This window comes from Phocoena phocoena, chromosome 11, assembly GCF_963924675.1.
Source record: "Phocoena phocoena chromosome 11, mPhoPho1.1, whole genome shotgun sequence".
Taxonomy (NCBI): Eukaryota; Metazoa; Chordata; class Mammalia; order Artiodactyla; family Phocoenidae; genus Phocoena; species Phocoena phocoena.
In genome coordinates, this window is record NC_089229.1 from 82,344,797 (window position 1) to 82,361,910 (window position 17,114).

Here is a 17,114-nt window from a genome sequence, read left to right on the forward strand (position 1 = left end):
ATAACCTGATACTGCGCTCTTTCAGTCAGGAATCTTGGCAGGTTTGAATAGGCCTTTAACTAGGAAACAATTCCTAGGGTCTTATAATTGTAGCCTGAAGCTCACAATTTAGGACTCATCTTTCCTATCATTTTCTACAGCTTGTTAATGTTTGTGGGTGTCACTCTGGCCCCTGACATGTGATCATAAACCCTGTGAGAGTCAGGACTGTGTGTTTCATGGAGTCGCAGGCCTTCTCTTCCTCTTTGCCATATTTTATTAGAGTTTAGCACAGATTGGCTACATGGGTCCTACTCCACCATTTTTGCATGGATAAACCTGAAGTGGCAAAGATAAAATAAGCAAGGACAGGTCCAGTGGTTAAGACTCTGTGCATCCCGTGCAGCGGGCGTGGGTTCGATCCCTGGTCTGGGAACTAAGATCCCACATGCCACATGCCATGTGGTGTGTGGCAAAAAAATAATATTAAGGAAGGATAGAGTCACCTCCCCTTAATATCTAAACTCACATTTAGCAGAAAACAGCTTTTCTCATTCATATCTAAAAGTATCTATTAAAGAAGTGCTTTAAAAGTAATCCCCCAGGGCTTCCCTGGTGGCGCAGTGGTTGAGAGTCCGCCTGCCGATGCAGGGGACACTGGTTCATGCCCCGGTCCGGGAAGATCCCATATGCCGTGGAGCGGCTGGGCCCGTCAGCCATGGCCGCTGAGCCTGCGTGTCCGGAGCCTGTGCTCCGCAATGGGAGAGGCCACAGCAGTGAGAGGCCCGCGTAACGCAAAAAAAATAAAAATAAAAAAAGTAATCCCCCAAAGAGCTTAAGGTCAATGTCATAATTCTAGTTCAAATGGAATTTGTTCTCCATGGAAAACACATGAAGTCAAAGAAGGAGAAGTGTTTCATGAGTGAGGAAATGTTAATTCATGTCATACTAATCTTCCATAATTTGTGTTCCTAGTGAAACTACTTCTAATGCAATTGAGATAGAATAGGTAAAAGTTAAAAGTAAATTATATTAGCCCTACCACACACACACACAAGAAGAGCTAAGTGACTTTATTGTAAATAAAATACATAAATCTATGAAATAAATAAGAAAATTTGAGGCACTTAAGAAAGCATTGTAAGTTAAGAAAGCATTGTAAGTAAGAATGCTTACAAGACTCCTTTAAACATGTCTCCACCCAAAGCCTCAAAGCTCCGTGATACAGACTCTGTTATATCTGTGGTCATCTTAACTGAAACACATATAAGAGAGGTTTATGAAAAATCCATTTCTCCAAACCACAAGAAAGTGGCAGAACAATCCCAAAGACACACATTCATACTTGCTCCACCTGATTTTCTGCTGTCCTCTTCCAAAGCAGAATTACCCATTCTGCTGCTTGATCCATTATTCACTCCTTCCCTGTAACCAAAAAACAAAACCAATGAGCTAGGATTCTTTGTCAAACCAAAGCTTAGCTAATTTTTCAGTTGTGCTCTGTACTTTCTTATTCAGGTCTTTCTTTCTGAATTTTAAAACCATCTATTCATTCAGCAACTACTTGGAACCCAAAACTGTGCTTAAATACGGTCATAGAAAAGAAATATAAGGCGTACCTCCACCTTCCATAAACTTTTAATCTAACATGAAAAGAGAATGTGCGCACAGAAGTAGGTAGGTGTCGATGTACAGCAGCTTTGCTTAGGGGATGGGAGGTTTCAGTGGGTCAGGAAGTTGATGTAGTTTAAAGGGATAAGTGGACACTTGTAGAGGTAGCAAGACCTGGGCCTTAAAGAATTGGGAAGGAAAAGACACGAACAACTAATACTTTGAGATACACTGATGGTGTTCTTTCTCACGAAAAACCAAGTTGAACCTAGACTAACTGTACCTTGGAACATTTCACACCTGAAATTTGGGGAACCCTCTTCACAGGCCTCTATCCAGGACACCAATGCTAGCTCTAACCCCCAAAATAAACATATTAAAATTTCAACCATTTCTTTTCCGAGAGTCTTTATACTATGATTTTAGTTTTATCACTTAATCTTTCTAAATGCCAAACCCTTAGATTACCTCTCTGGAACAGCTCCAAAAGCCACTCAATTTGTACGTACGTCCCGTTGCATTTCAGTGTGAGATGTCTGTCAGAAGATGACTGAGCAGAGTAACTCAGACATCACTCTTACTATTCCTAGATCTACACCCATCACCATTTCTGAGTTTCTGTTCTGATATTTTGTATTTATATCTCCCATGTTTTTTCTTTTCCTTTCTATTTGTTATAAAAATAAGTTTTCTCTTTAGCCCTCACTCCACTTTATAAATGAATTATTGATACTTTTATTACACAATCAAACCTAAATATTTTAGTAAGAATAGAAAATTCATAAGAAAAGAGGACACAAACTTAAGGTCATCATGCAGGATAATCATTTTGGAGTATATTCCTCCCAACTTTTCTGTGCATATTTTTATTTCTTGACAAATAAGGGATCGTACTACATATACAGATCTATGGCCGATTGTTTGAAATGAATACATATGAATATTTCTCTTGTCAAGTATTTATCTAATTATAATTTTGAGTGGCTAATTAGGATTCTAGTGTATGGAAGTATTGTAAGTCATTTGTCCAAATATCTGCTTTTAAGTATTTCCATATTTGTTATATTTATTACTATCATAAACAACATTCTGCATATATAGAGTATATGATTGGTTATTTTTCCCGAAGTTACATTATTTGACCACATTACATATTTTTAAGGGTTTGATACACATTCCTAAATTGCCCGTGAAAAACTGTGCCAACTTACACCATTACCAACAAAGTATGAGAGGGCCTGTTTCTCCACCTGCCCTGATGACATGGGATAGAGTCATTCTTCTAAATCTTTGTTAACCTGATGGGCAAAAATGGTATGTTCTCTTTATTTGCATTTCTTTGATTACTAGTAAGATTAGATATTTTAATATATATTTATCTTGCCTTCACAATCAACTCGTGTATAACAAACAACATCTCAGTCACATTTTTTTTTTTTTTTTTTAGGTACGCCGGCCTCCCACCGCCGAGGCCTCGCCCGTCGCGGAGCACAGGCTCCAGACGCGCAGGCCCAGCGGCCACGGCCCACAGGCCCAGCCGCTCCGCGGCACGCGGGACCCTCCCGGACCAGGGCACGAACCCGCGCCCCCCGCACCGGCAGGCGGACCCCCAACCACTGCGCCACCAGGGAAGCCCCTCAGTCACATTTTTTGAGTCATTATATATCAGGAAACCATTGACCAAAACCGCCTGCCTTGGCCAGGCATGATGATAACCACTTGCATGAACTGTCTCACAACAGGAGGTCCCGATAAAGAACACAGTACTGGGCTTCCCTGGGGGCGCAGCGGTTAAGAATCCCCCTGCCACGTTCAGCGGAGACGGGAGCAAGATGGCGATTCCGGGCAGGCAGTATGGGCTTACTTTGCCAAAGAAAGCACAGCAGTTGCACCCTGTTTTGCAAAAACCTTCAGTGTTTGGGAATGATTCTGATGATGATGATGAGACCTCCGTAAGTGAAAGCCTTCAGAGAGAAGCTGCTAAGAAGCAAGCAATGAAACAGACCAAACTGGAAATCCAAAAGGCCCTTGCAGAAGATTCTACTGTATATGAATATGACAGTATTTATGATGAAATGAAGAAAAAAAAGGAAGAAAGTAATCCAAAATTGCTTTTGGGAAAAGACCGAAAGCCCAAGTACATTCACAACTTACTAAAAGCAGTTGAGATCAGAAAAAAGGAACAGGAAAAAAGAATGGAAAAGAAAATACAAAGAGAACGAGAAATGGAAAAGGGAGAATTTGATGATAAAGAGGCATTTGTAACATCTGCTTATAAGAAAAAACTGCAAGAGAGAGCTGAAGAGGAAGAAAGAGAAAGGAGGGCTGCTGCACTTGAAGCACGTTTGGATGTAACCAAGCAGAGCGATCTCAGTGGATTTTATAGGCACCTATTAAATCAAGCAGTTGGTGAAGAGGAAATACCTACATGCAGCTTTCGTGAAGCCAGGTCTGGGATAAAAGAAGAGAAATCAAAGGGATATTCCGATGAAGTAAGTTCAGAAGACAGAACAACACCTCATGAGAACTGCATTCTCCAAACTGTTGTGAAAGTAGAGGAAAACCCAGATGCAGACAGTGACTTTGATGCTAAGAGCAGTGAGGATGATGAAATGGAAGAAGATAATAAAGTGAACTGCAGAAGGGAAAAGGGCACAGAGACCTTAAAAAATGACTCCAGGCATCACAGAAGTCATACCCACTCACAGTCATCTAGTGAAGAAAGAGAGCATGGTACCAAATACCACACAAAAAGTTCCAAGTCAAGAGGACATGAGAAAAGGGAAGATCAGCACCAAGAGAGACAATCCAGGGAGGACAACTATTACACTGACCGTGATTACCAAAAAGAAAAGAAGGATTCCCATAGGCACAGAGAGGCCAGTTACAGAGATTCACACTGGAAGAGGCATGAACAAGAAGATAGACTGAGGGGAAGAGACCAGAGAGAAAGAAATGATAGGGAATGGAAAAGGGAGAGAGACAGGGAGAAATACCCCTCAAGAGAACAAGAAAGAGACAGACAACGAAATGATTATGACCGACACATTGAGAAAGGAGGAGAGAAGGAAGAGAAAAGCAAAGAAAAGGAAGAGCATATGAAAGCAAGGAAAGAAAGATATGAAAACAGTGATAAATACAGAGATAGAGAAAACCGAGAAGTAAGTGTTCAATCTTCAGAAAGAAATCAAGAAAGAAAGGAAAGCCCAAATTCTAGGGCAAAGGATAGGTTTCTTAACCAGGAAAGAGCCAATAAAATGAGAAACATGGAAAAGGACAAAGAAAGAAACACAGAGAAACCCTCTAGTTCTGAAACATCACTGGGAGCAAAACACAGATTCACAGAGAAATGCCAAGGGACTGGCAAAGAACAAGAGAGGCCACACGAGACAGTGAACAAGTTTGCAAAGCGGAGCAACGAAGAAACTGTAATGTCAGCGAGAGACAGATACTTGGCCCGGCAAATGGCACGGGTTAATGCAAAGACATATATTGAGAAAGAAGATGATTGATAACTGCCCCTGTAGGAAGACCTATGGAAACACAGAAAATTATAATTCCTGGAAAATGTTGAGTGAACACATAAAGGAGTGTGTTAACAGTGGTTGGGAGGGTATTTTAAAATATATTTTCAAAATTCATTTTTGGTTTAGGTTTAAGTCAGAAGTCAATCCTTTTATCTTGAATGTTTAACTAAATTAATATATAATATTTACTTATCAATACCACATTCTTGGTTGTATTCAAGCAACCTAAAGAGAGTGCTGAATCCCCGTAGGTACTTAATGAGGAAAATTGGCTCCACTACAACCATTAAAAAATAATTTAAATAACTCTTCTATGTTGCATTTGTTGCAGGAGCTGTTTGTTTTATAAATGTCATGTTTCAGATAAAAATATGTGGATTTGAACAGAGAATATTGTTTTACTTTATGTTCTAAAATTTGTATTAAAGTGTAAAATACAGATCACAAAAAAGAATCCCCCTGCCAATTCAGGGGACACAGGTTCGAGCCCTGATCCGGGAAGATCCCACGTGCCACAGCGCAACTAAGCCCGTGCACCACAGCTACTGAGCCTGCGCTCTAGAGCCCATGAGACACAACTACTGAAGCCCGTGCGCCTAGAGCCCATGCGCCACAACAAGAGAAGCCACCTCAGCGAGAAGCCCCCGCACCGCAACGAAGAGTAGCCCCTGCTCGCCGCACCTAGAGAAAGCCCGTGTGCAGCAACGAAAAACCCAACGCAGCCAAAACAACAACACCACCACACAGTGCTACCGCAGAAAACTAACCAGGAGAATGTGGGAGGCGCCAAAAAGAGGAAGGAAGAGACTCTATGTCCTGCCAACCTCCCAGAAACCCGCACGCTGGAATCCATCTTGGCAGAGGGATGCGCACGCCACCAGGGAGGATCCTGAGTCAGAATGATGGGTCAGAGACAACACGGAAACTAACCCCATTACCGCAAAACCCGAGACTGCGAGCCACGTGGCAGAGCAGTCCTCCTGGGTTCCCTTACCCTGCTGCTCTCCACCTGGGCACCGCTTCCCAATGAAGTCTCTTGCTTTGTCAGCACATGTGTCTCCTTGGACAATTCATTTCTGAGTGTTAGACAAGGGTGCACTCTCAGGCCCCGGAACGGGTCCCCCTTCCTGCAACATATACATCCTAACCCCGCATGAAATCTAGCAAGTTTTGCCACCGTTTGGGCTTAAAGCGTTCTTTAAGAAAACCCCTAGTACATATCAGCTGGTAGCTGGAGATGGGTGGCTGAGTAAAAGCCCAAGGGTTAGGCTTCCCGTGAAAGAAGATGATGCTTCTCCAGTATCCGCCCAGGGCACCTGATCTCATGGGTACCATGCTCCTTCTCCTTTTCTCAGCTTCACCATCCTTTCCTTTTCCTTTTAGCCTCCCTATATTCTAGGCTTCTAAATTACACTCACTGACTACATCTCCCCACTGACCTTAAAAGGGAGTTCATGCTGAATTTAGATTCGTTTGGTGACTTGGTGGTCAGCACCAATAATTTGCTTGACTCTTACGCCAGAAGAACGTAATAATATGTGCTGCCCCTAATCACAATAAATGAATGTTATCATAATTAACATAATAGGTTCTCAAAGTGTGCCCATCACCCCCCACCAACTCCCCCATCAGTATCAGTGTCACCTGGAAACATGCTAGAAATGCAAATTATCAGGCTTAACCCCAGACCTACTCAATCATGGTGGAGATACCCAACAATCAGGTAGAATACCATTTAGGTGATTCCAGTGCACGCTCAAATGTGAAAAGCACCAGATTACAGTATTTCCATCAGCGCAGAAAACAGTGATTAGCATTCATTGTAAGCCATTGTTAAAACAGAACCTGAAAACACGTCCTGCTGGGACGATGATTACCATTTGTTTCTGCAGTGAGCTATCCATTCTCTCATGATGGCCTGGAAGGTTTCCAGATTCACATGCATGTCTCTCTTTTCAGGATCGAGCCTGTTCCACAGCTCCTCAAGGCTACCATCTTCAGAACCTTGACTAGTTGTTTGTCTCAGGTAATCTATTACTTTGGTAACTCTGACTGAGCCTTAGGAAGAAGAAAGCCAAGTTAGTTTTCAAAGGTGGGGAAAGATTATTTTTTTAAAATGAGGCACTTAACTCTTTTAGGTCCCTTGGGAACCTAAACGTGCCTTATAACCCTCGCAGTACTGCTGAGTTGGTATCACAGAGTCAAAAGAGCACTGGCCTTGGGTTGGAGTCTAACAGACTAGGGTCAGATCTTGGCTCTGCACTGTATCAGCTGCGTGGCTCTGGGACAATCACTCAACCTCTTTGAGCCTCAGTGTACTTGTCTGTGAGATGATGCTACCACACAGAGTCGCTGTGAGATCTAAATAAGAACGACATATGTATTCAATAATCACTTGTGGGAAGTGATCAAAATGCCACTTGATTTTTGTCTCCCATTCTCTTCTTAAAAAACATTCGGTGAAGGAAGGGTTTCCTCTGCCCTAGATGAAACTTCAGCCTCCAGTAAGTGGTCTGACTTTTATTTGGGGGGAGGGGTAGAAAAGTCATTCTCAGACACAGTCAGTCCTACTATCACGTTCAGAAATTAAAGTCAAACAGACTATGTTAGTTATTAACACACCAATCTTCCTTAAGCATAAGACACGTCTTTTAACTAAGTCCTGACTTAGGCTAGCTGCTTGAAGGGGAGAAGGAAAAGGAAGTAGAAGGTTGATAGGGTAGATGCAGAAGTGAAGATTCTTCCCCCAGGAGGTAAGCAGAGACCCTGCTGTATATATAGAATAAGTCCAGTATATAATTAGAAGGAGGGGAGACTGAACAACTTTAAAGAGAGTATTAATTTAATGGAAAGTGTCATTTGGCTGTGACAGGAAGAAATGGAAGTAAAATTATTAATAATTATTTAGCGAGATGATTTTTATTCCTGTTTGCAGTACAGTTGGAGAGTCAAAAAAACACCTATATCTCATTTTCCTCCACTAAAACTCTGGAACCTGTAACATATACACCTCAAAACTCGAAAGGTCTCCTGTGATGGTTTTGCAACACGTTAACTTAACGGGGCCACATAATTCGGTTGCGTCTGTCGGGGTGTTTTTGAATGAGATGAACATTTAAACTGGTAGGCTAAGTTAACACAGACTGCCCTCCCTAATGTGTGTGGTCCTGGTTAGAACAAAAAGGCAGACCCTTCCCCAAGTGAGAGAGAGTTCTTCCTGCATGACTGCCTTTGAACCCGGACTTGTCTTTTTTCCTGACTTTGGACTCAAACAAAGACATCAGCTCCTTCTCAGTTTTCAGCCTGTCGACCTTTGGACGGGTTCCCTCCTGGTTCTCGGGTGTTTGGACGCTGACTGGGACTAAACCATCATCAGCTCTCCAGGATTTCGGCTTACTCACTCACCCTGCGGATCTTAGAACTTGTCTGCTTCCATAATCATGTGAGTCAATTCTTTACAATAAATCTCTTTATGTCCATTACACACGCACACACACACACACACATACACACACACCCATTGGTTCTGTTTCTAACACATCTCCCATCTCCCTTCAGTGGAACTTCCTTATTTTCTTCAGGGAAATATTTCCTTAAATTCTGTCCAAACAGAGAGGATTTGGGGCAATAAGTAAGCCCCATTCATCCTACCAATACAATTAAGAGTATAGGCAAATGTTTTGCTACGAGAATGTTCATTATGGATCATTATGGTGCTGTTTATAATAGAGAAAAAAAATCCAATTGAGACATGTTGTTTAAATATATTATGTTACATCCCCCAAAAGTACAGTATATAAAGCAAATTTGCTGACCCAGACAAGTACTCAAAATTATTAAGTGAGCAAAAGCTGATTATAAAGCAAGTCTGGGAACATTCCCATACATACTTAGGGAACTTGTTGTATATAGCTTAAGGAGAAAGAATGATGAAAAACAAGCCTTAAACCATTGTGGTGGTGAGGTGGACAGACTTCAGCGTGCCCCTTTATGATCCCTGCCTCCTAATGTTTACACCCCTGTGTAGTCTCCTCCCTTGATTGTGGGCATGACCTGGGACTTGCTTCTAAACAGTAGAATATGGCAAAGGAGACAGGATTACGTGTATCTAATTGCATGATTAAGTTACATAAGATCACAGTGCCTATCTTGCTGGAGTCATTCCCTTGCTGGCTTTGAAGAGGCAAACTGCCATATTATGGACTACCTATGTTTAGAGGTCCAACTAGTAAGAAACTGTCCAGCTGACAGCAACAAGACTCTGAAGCCCTCAGTACTACAACTGCAAGAAACTAAATTCTGCCACCTAGAGCAGGTCATTCCCCAGTCGAGCCACAGATGAGACAGCTGCCCTGGCCAACATCTTGATTGCAGCCTTGTGAGTGAGTTCCTTACCAGAGGACCCATGTAAACCATGTGTGAATTCCCGATGCACAGAAATTGTGAGGTAGTGAATGTGTGTGTCTTCAAGCCACCAAGTTTGTCGTAATTCAGCGACAGGAGACGACATAAGTAGTTTGGGTACTGCTCATCCGAAACCATTGTGTATGTATTGTAGAAGAAAGCAAAGGAACATTTACACTGGTGTCGCTGAGAACCAAGATTTTCTGTGGTTGAAAAAGGGCATACAGAACATGAGATGAGTAAAAACCCTGTAGTCCTGAATTTGCTTTAGAAGGAAGACTATGAACTCATAATGCAATATATCTTCAAAATTTTCAAGTACTTCTTAGGTCTGCCCACTGAAAATGCCTAGAAACAACCACCATCCCCTGCCCCCAGACTGTGGTCTCTATATATTATTTCCCATTAAAAGGAACCATGGATCCTTGAAGAAATAACTGATTCCAAGGTTGGGACAGGAAATATATGAGATAAGCCTAAAAACTTTTATAATACTAGGGAAAACAAGGAAGCTACTAAAAAGGATGGGGATGTCTCAAAATTATTAGTACCTGGGACACCTGGTTGCTCCAGGAAGTAATGAGATGCTCAAAGAAAGATGGGGACAATGCAGACAGACATAGGAGCCAGCTTAAAGGATATCTTGCCGGCCAACTCTGGGACAATTTGAGCATCAAAATAAATAATGATAGGGCTTCCCTGGTGGCGCAGTGGTTGACAGTCCGCCTGCCAATGCAGGGGACATGGGTTCGTGCCCCGGTCCGAGAAGATTCCATATGCTGCGGAGCAGCTGGGCCCCGTGAGCCATGGCCGCTGAGCCTGCGCGTCTGGAGCCTGTGCTCCACAACGGGAGAGGCCACAACAGTGAGAGGCCTGCATACCGCAAAAAAAAATAAAAAAATAAATAATGATAGTAACAGATTATATATATTGAATTAAGAAGAATCCAGAAATTCATAGTGATATTAATTCATTTAATTAGAGAAATGGTAAAACCCTGATGATAGATTGACAAGTAAAAAATATAGAAAGAATATTGGAAATTGAAAATTTTCTATTTGGCAACACCATGGTAAGAATTGATTTAGGCAAGAAATATCAGTAGATGCTATGTTTCTGATCACCAATTCCAATGTGTAGGGTTCTTCCCCCTCCCTCCTACCCCACCCCACAACATACACACATCCAAGCAATTCTCGAGACACTGGGTGTTCTACAGTTCAACCCAATTCTGACACTACCTATGTGGTGATAGTGTCAGAGCCATGGGTTAATGGCTCAGTCTTACAAAACTGACCCCACCCCCTGTAGACACCAATTCAAGGCCGGGTTATCACCTGTGCTTCTGATGGACCAGCTATAGATTGGAGGTTCCCATGACTCCTCTTTGTGTTCCATTAATTTGCTAGAGCAACTCACAGAACTCAAAGAAAATTTTTACTTAACTATATCACCAGTTTATTATACAAGGATATAACTCAGGAACAGCCAGATGGAAGAGATGTACAGGGCAAGGTATGGGGAAAGGGCATGGAGCTTCCGTGCTCTGCCCAGCATGCCACACTTTCCAAATCTCCACGTGGAAGCTTTCCAAACCTCTCCTTTTGGGTTTTTATGGTGGCTTCGTTACATAGCATGATTGATTAGATCATTGGCCATTGGTGATGAAACTCAATCTCCATCCCCTCTCCCCTCCCTGGAGGTCTGGGGAGTGGGACCGAAAGTTCCAACCACCTAATCACATGATTGGCTCCATTGGCAACTAGCCCTCATCCTAAGGTGGGGTCCAAAAGTCATTTCATTAACATAAAAAAGGCACCTTTATTGCTCTCATCACTTAGGAAATTGTAATGGTTTTAGGAGCTCTGTGCCACAAATGGGACAAAGACCAAATATATACTACTTATAATAAATCATAATATCACAGATGCTAAAACTAGTGAGTGAAAGTTTGATGACGAACAGAATGTTTACATAGATTCAAAGTATCTTCCCATATTTATTAATTACTGATGAAATAAAAATTCATATTCTAAGGCAAGTCAAGGAAAATTTAAACATAAAATATTTCCTCTGCTCTTTGGCCTCCTCTCTACCCTCTACTGTGCACTGTGTATCTACATTATGCATCCCAAACATCCCCATCAGCAGAAATACCTGCTCAACCAAAAAGAGCAACATTCTCTGAGCAACAGTAAGACAAATCCGTAGGACATAACCTTCCTTCTTAATCTTGTAAGGAGCCACGATGACCCACGATGACCCACGAACAACTACTCGCTTTGCATGCTTAGATCTGGAGTGTGTAGACTGTCAATAATATGTCGTTGAACGTACAGCCCTCTGTCTCAAAATGTGCTTTGATCTTTAACAGGCAGAACAGTTCTCAGAGCTTTCGGAAAGGCTGTTTCTGAGTTATAATCCTCAATTTGCCTCGAATAAAATTTTCCATTTCTTTCTTAGATCGACTGATTGATTTTTTTATAGCCATTATAAAGGAAAAATAGTAACTTTACAATAGGGATATTTGGCAGACACCACACTAATCAAGTGATCAAAGTTAAAAATCCTGAAATATTGTACGGAGAAGAACATAACATCACTTCCGTAGTGTGCCTGCAAAAATGTAGAACCTGAATAATCAAGAGGAAATATCATGGACTTCCCTGGTGGCGCAGTGGTTGGGAGTCCGCCTGCCGATGCAGGGGACACGGGTTCGTGCCCCGGTCCGGGAAGATCCCACATGCCGCGGAGCGGCTGGGCCCGTGAGCCATGGCCACTGAGCCTGCGCGTCCGGAGCCTGTGCTCCGCAACGGGAGAGGCGGCAGCAGTGAGAGACCCGCGTACTGCAAAAAAAACCCAAAAAACAAAAAAAAAAAGAGGAAATATGAGATGTTCTACAAAGTTACTGGCATATACTCTTCAAAAATTTCAAGGTCATAAAAGACAAGGAATCGAGGAACTCCTCCAGATTTAAGGAGACTAAAGAGATGTGACAACTGAATTCGATCCTGGACATGGAAACAAAAAAATCTATAAAGAATATTATTGGGAAAAATTGACAGAATTTGAATATAGACTTTTAAATTAGATAATAATATTGTATCAAGGTTAAATATCCTAATTTTGACAATCATTCTGTGGTCATGCAAGCAAATGTCCTTTGTAGGAAATACACACTGATGTACTTAGGGGTAAAAAGGCACAATATCTGCAATTCACTCTCAATCAGAAGCACAATCAAGCTTTTATCCTGCCTTTCCTTTGGGAAACAAGACTCAGCCACAGCCAAATAGTTGCTAGGCAGGGTAGAGTTTCTTTTTATAGATATTCCAGCTGATAAAATAGGAAGGAATAATAGACTATCACCTTTCACAACACCTAATGAAAGAATAAATCTAGGCCTTCATCCTCAAATAGTTCTGTCTTCTGATAAAAATATATACACCGTCTATGCGGAATCTTGCCAAAAGGAGATACAAAACTTTTATCTGATCAAACCTCTAAATGTAGGGGACAAAGAAACAGGTTGTGTTTCTAAGACCACACAATCACCAAAATTCAGACTGGGGGAAACTATGAGATAAAAGAATCAGTTTCATTAACAAATACCTTAAAATACAAAAAAGAGAGAATAGGAAGGGAAATAGAGAGAAGCTAGACGACCAATAACAATGAACAAACTTTTCTTGGATATTGATTGGAACAATTAAACTGTTTAAGAAAAAATAAATTTCTCACACAAATGAGAAAACAAATGCTGATAAGATTTTTTTTTTTTTTTTTTTTTTTGCGGTACGTGGGCCTCTCACTGTTGTGGCCTCTCCCGTTGCAGGGCACAGGCTCCGGACGCGCAGGCTCAGGGCCATGGCTCATGGGCCCAGCCGCTCCGCGGCATGTGGGATCTTCCCGGACCGGGGCACGAACCCACGTCCCCTGCATCGGCAGGCGGACTCTCAACCACTGCACCACCAGGGAAGCCCCTGATAAGATATTTGATAATAAGAAAGTATGTCACCTTTTTAGTCATAAAAATGACATTGTATAGTTGTGTCTGAAGTCAGTCTTTATCTTTTGAACGTACTGAAATATTTACAGGTGAAATAATATGATGTCATGTATTTGTCTCAAACTAATCCAGAGTGGAGGAGAGGAAAGTGGGTGGGGCTAGAAATGAGACATCATTATCTACGACACTATTTACATTATAAGGGTTATACCTCTTTACTCCTGTATATGTTTGTAATGTTCTATAATAAAGAAGTTTTAATCCAAATAAAACAAAACCATATTGACCAAGGAATTTGTGGAAGGTTATACAACAAACCATTAACAATGCTTACTCAGGGAAACAGAATTACTGATGAGTTTTTTCCCTTCTTTTCTATCTATTATTAATTTTATTACAGTGATCACAAGCCATTTACATGCTAAAAATTACTTGCGGAAATTTTAAAAAGAACACATCTCTAAGAAAAACAGAACTGAAAATCTAAAATTAACTCAAAAATTTGAGCTAAATTTGTGTAGCAGTTTTATATGTATGAAGTATATATTTCTTGTGAGGAAACAACTATGAGAGGTAAGTAGTTCCAGTCAATGATTGCAGCTGGTAAATCAGTTGATAAGCTCAATAAAATCATTCAAGACACTGTAAAATATGTAAAACAGGTACAAAGAAATTAACCAACCTCTAGACGGCCACTCTTCCTCCCAAATTAGGTTGTACCCACCACGTGTGTAGACACAGATGCACAGAGCACCACACATAAGCCATTTCCCTTTCTCTTGCAATAGAAAGTTACAATGACGCGATGAGTACCACCGAACATTTGAGCAGATAATTTTCAACTGACCTCTGCATTTGGTGTCACATGCATTAAAAATACTTGTAAGCAACTCCTCTTCACAGGTCCTGTTATTGCTATAGGTTACATCTTCCTTGCCATCATCAGTTCCTTGTTTCCACCCTAGGAGAAGAAAAAGTTTGCATACCCAGATGCTTTTCTGTGCTAATATGCTTAATTGCTCATTTTTTTTTGTTTTAATTTTAACAAGAAAACATATTTAAATAAAGAGCAGTCCACAATACTGGTTACTTAACTTGAATAGATCAAGCAGAAAAAGTGGTCTTGAAGGGTCTCTGATTATTCATTTTCCTTTCCTTATAAGTTTTATAAAGGTAGAATAAAAGGAGAGATGATGAAGAGGGAAATGAGCTTTACTGCCCTGTAACGTTAGAAGCACTCTGTGAAAAAGCAAATAGTGTAGCACAAATAGAAATATTTTAAGGAAAAATAGAGGGAATGTAAAGATTAGCTCTACAGAAAATGTGCCATTTTACATTGTTTTGTTTTTCAGGGCCTATCACATATGGGACTCTGTAAGCAATCCTCTAAATAGAATTCCAAAATTTCATTGAAATTGGCCTCCAAAATTTACATTCTCCCCTGGTCTACTTTATTGGCTCTACATTTTCTTACATGTTTTACTCTCACAAACACAAAAAATGCTAAAATGGTAGTTTTCAGCAAGGCATGTTGGAACTTTAGCTCCCCTGTATCTATGTCTTCCCATCATGCCATTCTAATTTGCCCAAGAGAAAGTTTGTTTTCAGGTCAGCAGAGAAATGCCAATGATTATGATTGTAAATACAATCTAGAATTTCTATCAGGTTTATAATTGAAAGCATAGAAAATACTTATATTTCACATCTAAGAGTTTTTTAAGAGAGTAAAAAACAATTTTAAGGGAAAGATGGATGCTTCCCTCCAAGTTTCGATAATGTACACTGGTATTTCATTTTAGTTCAGGTATTCTCATAGTGATATGCTCAAGGCTTTATCAGAAGAACAAATATTAAAAGATGAATATTTACCCTCTTCATTCAGAGATAATTTTTTCACCACTGAATCCTGAGGAGTAAAAAATTCGGAGCTCTGATTAGAGGTGGAATCAAAGTCGAGGGTTAAGGCGCTAAAATCATTTTCACTACAACAGTTTTTCAAATCCTTGTTAGAGAAGAGTTCCCTTTTTCTGATCTGCGGTATCAAAGATGTGTAATTCTGGGAGCTCTGTGATCTAGGCCTTGAGATGTTTTCCGAGCTTGTGAGGATAAGAGAATATGTGGCATACTCAGGAGAGCTGAGATGAGAGATGGATGGGGTTCTTGGAGACGCTCGTTGAGGATGTGAAGTAAAGGCACCAACTTTCTCAGGGCTTGAGGAGCGAGGGTCGGGCAGAGGAATGGCAGCAGTCATCATTTTCTTCAGTACCTCTTCAAAGTCTTTCTTGGGGTTAGTCTGTGGACTGTCAAACCTGCTAGATTGGTATCTGATAATCTGTTGGATGGGATTTGTACTCTCTTCTCTCTTTTGGATGGCTTGGATTTTTCTACAGATGCTTTGCACCGGGTTATGCCGCTTCTCAGTTGCTTTCTTGACAGAGGCCATTGTTGACTTTCCTCCAATGAGACAGAGGAAGTGGCTAAAGTACTGGCAAAAGTAGACATGTTTTTCAAAGTTAGCATTGTCCTAACAACAATGTAGCAATAGCTATTTATTCCCAAACCGACTTTGGTGGGATCAAGATGCCTTTAAACAGCTATCTTTAAACAACTGCTTTTTTATATTTAAGTATAGTTGATTTACAATGGTGTGTTAGTTTCAGGTGTACAGCAGAGTGATTCAGTTATACAGATTCTCTTCCATTATAGATTATTACAAGATATTGAATATAGGTCCCTGTGCTATACAGTAAGTCCTTGTTGTTTAAACAAATTTCCGCATGTCTAACTTTGGCCCTCAAATTTCTAGAAAATAATAACCGCTCACATATATAAAGTATTTCCCATGAGCCAGGCGTGGTACTAAGTTCTTTATATGTATCAACTCATTCATCCTCAGAACAACTCTATGAGGCAAGCATTACTATTCGCTCCATTTTCAGGCACAGAGAGAATAGGGACGTACCCAGAGTCACCTTAGATAAGTTCCAGAGTCCAGATTTGAACCCAGTTATTCCTGCTCCAGAGGACCCCTAACCACATTGCTTTTCATGTATATGTCAAATACGATGATGGTGATGATATGAAAGCTCCCATTTGAGTACCTATTCTGATTCTCAGCTATTGAGAACTTAATAAATATCCCCTTTATTGAGCATTTTACATGTATTATGTCTAAACTTCACACAAACCCCATCAGATATGTAGAAATATCCCCTTTTCACAGATAATAAAACTAAGTCTCAAAAAGGTCAAGTAATTTTCTATTGGTCACATCTCTAAGATCTGTGCCAAAGGTGGTCTGACTGCAGCATCATTTTATTTAATGGCAGCATATATGACCTTTAAAAAAAAAAAAGCATGATCTCACTTCTTATAAGATAGTAATTAAAGAACTTGGAAACAAATCCAAAATTTTGCCTAAACTGGTAAAATTTAATCTATGCAAAGAGTTACAATACCTTGAATAGTTATAAACAAATAGTTGAATAATTACAAAGAGTTTGAAAGTTATGATTTTTAGAACCTTAACAAAAATTTCCATTCAGGGCTCTTTTTAAAAAGTCCCCTAAAAGAAAATAAACAAA

At 40.5% G+C, this 17,114-nt stretch overlaps 2 protein-coding genes across 3 annotated transcripts in view; one reads left to right on the top strand and one right to left on the bottom strand.

Annotated features, from left to right (window-relative positions):
* Nucleotides 1-15,973, bottom strand: part of IRAG2 (inositol 1,4,5-triphosphate receptor associated 2) — a 94,360-nt gene extending 78,387 nt beyond the window's left edge. The window contains exons 1-5 of the mRNA XM_065887575.1: nucleotides 15,400-15,973; nucleotides 14,378-14,491; nucleotides 6,995-7,175; nucleotides 1,325-1,404; nucleotides 1,156-1,234 (exon numbers count right to left, since the gene is read on the bottom strand). Coding sequence (XP_065743647.1) covers nucleotides 1,156-1,234; nucleotides 1,325-1,404; nucleotides 6,995-7,175; nucleotides 14,378-14,491; nucleotides 15,400-15,973 — 1,028 coding nt within the window. The remainder of the gene's footprint in view (nucleotides 1-1,155; nucleotides 1,235-1,324; nucleotides 1,405-6,994; nucleotides 7,176-14,377; nucleotides 14,492-15,399) is intronic.
* Nucleotides 3,402-5,424, top strand: LOC136130982 (nuclear speckle splicing regulatory protein 1). Of its 2 annotated transcripts, XM_065887653.1 has the most exons (2): nucleotides 3,407-3,442; nucleotides 3,537-5,102. In XM_065887653.1, the coding sequence occupies exon 2, from the start codon at nucleotides 3,585-3,587 to the stop codon at nucleotides 5,100-5,102; it is 1,518 nt and encodes a 505-aa protein (XP_065743725.1). In that variant the 5' UTR covers nucleotides 3,407-3,442; nucleotides 3,537-3,584. The 2 variants fall into 2 exon arrangements, with proteins under 2 accessions (XP_065743724.1, XP_065743725.1); XM_065887652.1 differs by having other exon boundaries at nucleotides 3,402-5,424.
* Nucleotides 15,974-17,114: the final 1,141 nt, after the last annotated feature.

Bases quoted from the DNA above. Each gene is read 5' to 3' on its own strand.
- LOC136130982 (XM_065887652.1), top strand. From the start codon at position 3,423: ATGGCGATTCCGGGCAGGCAGTATGGGCTTACTTTGCCAAAGAAAGCA.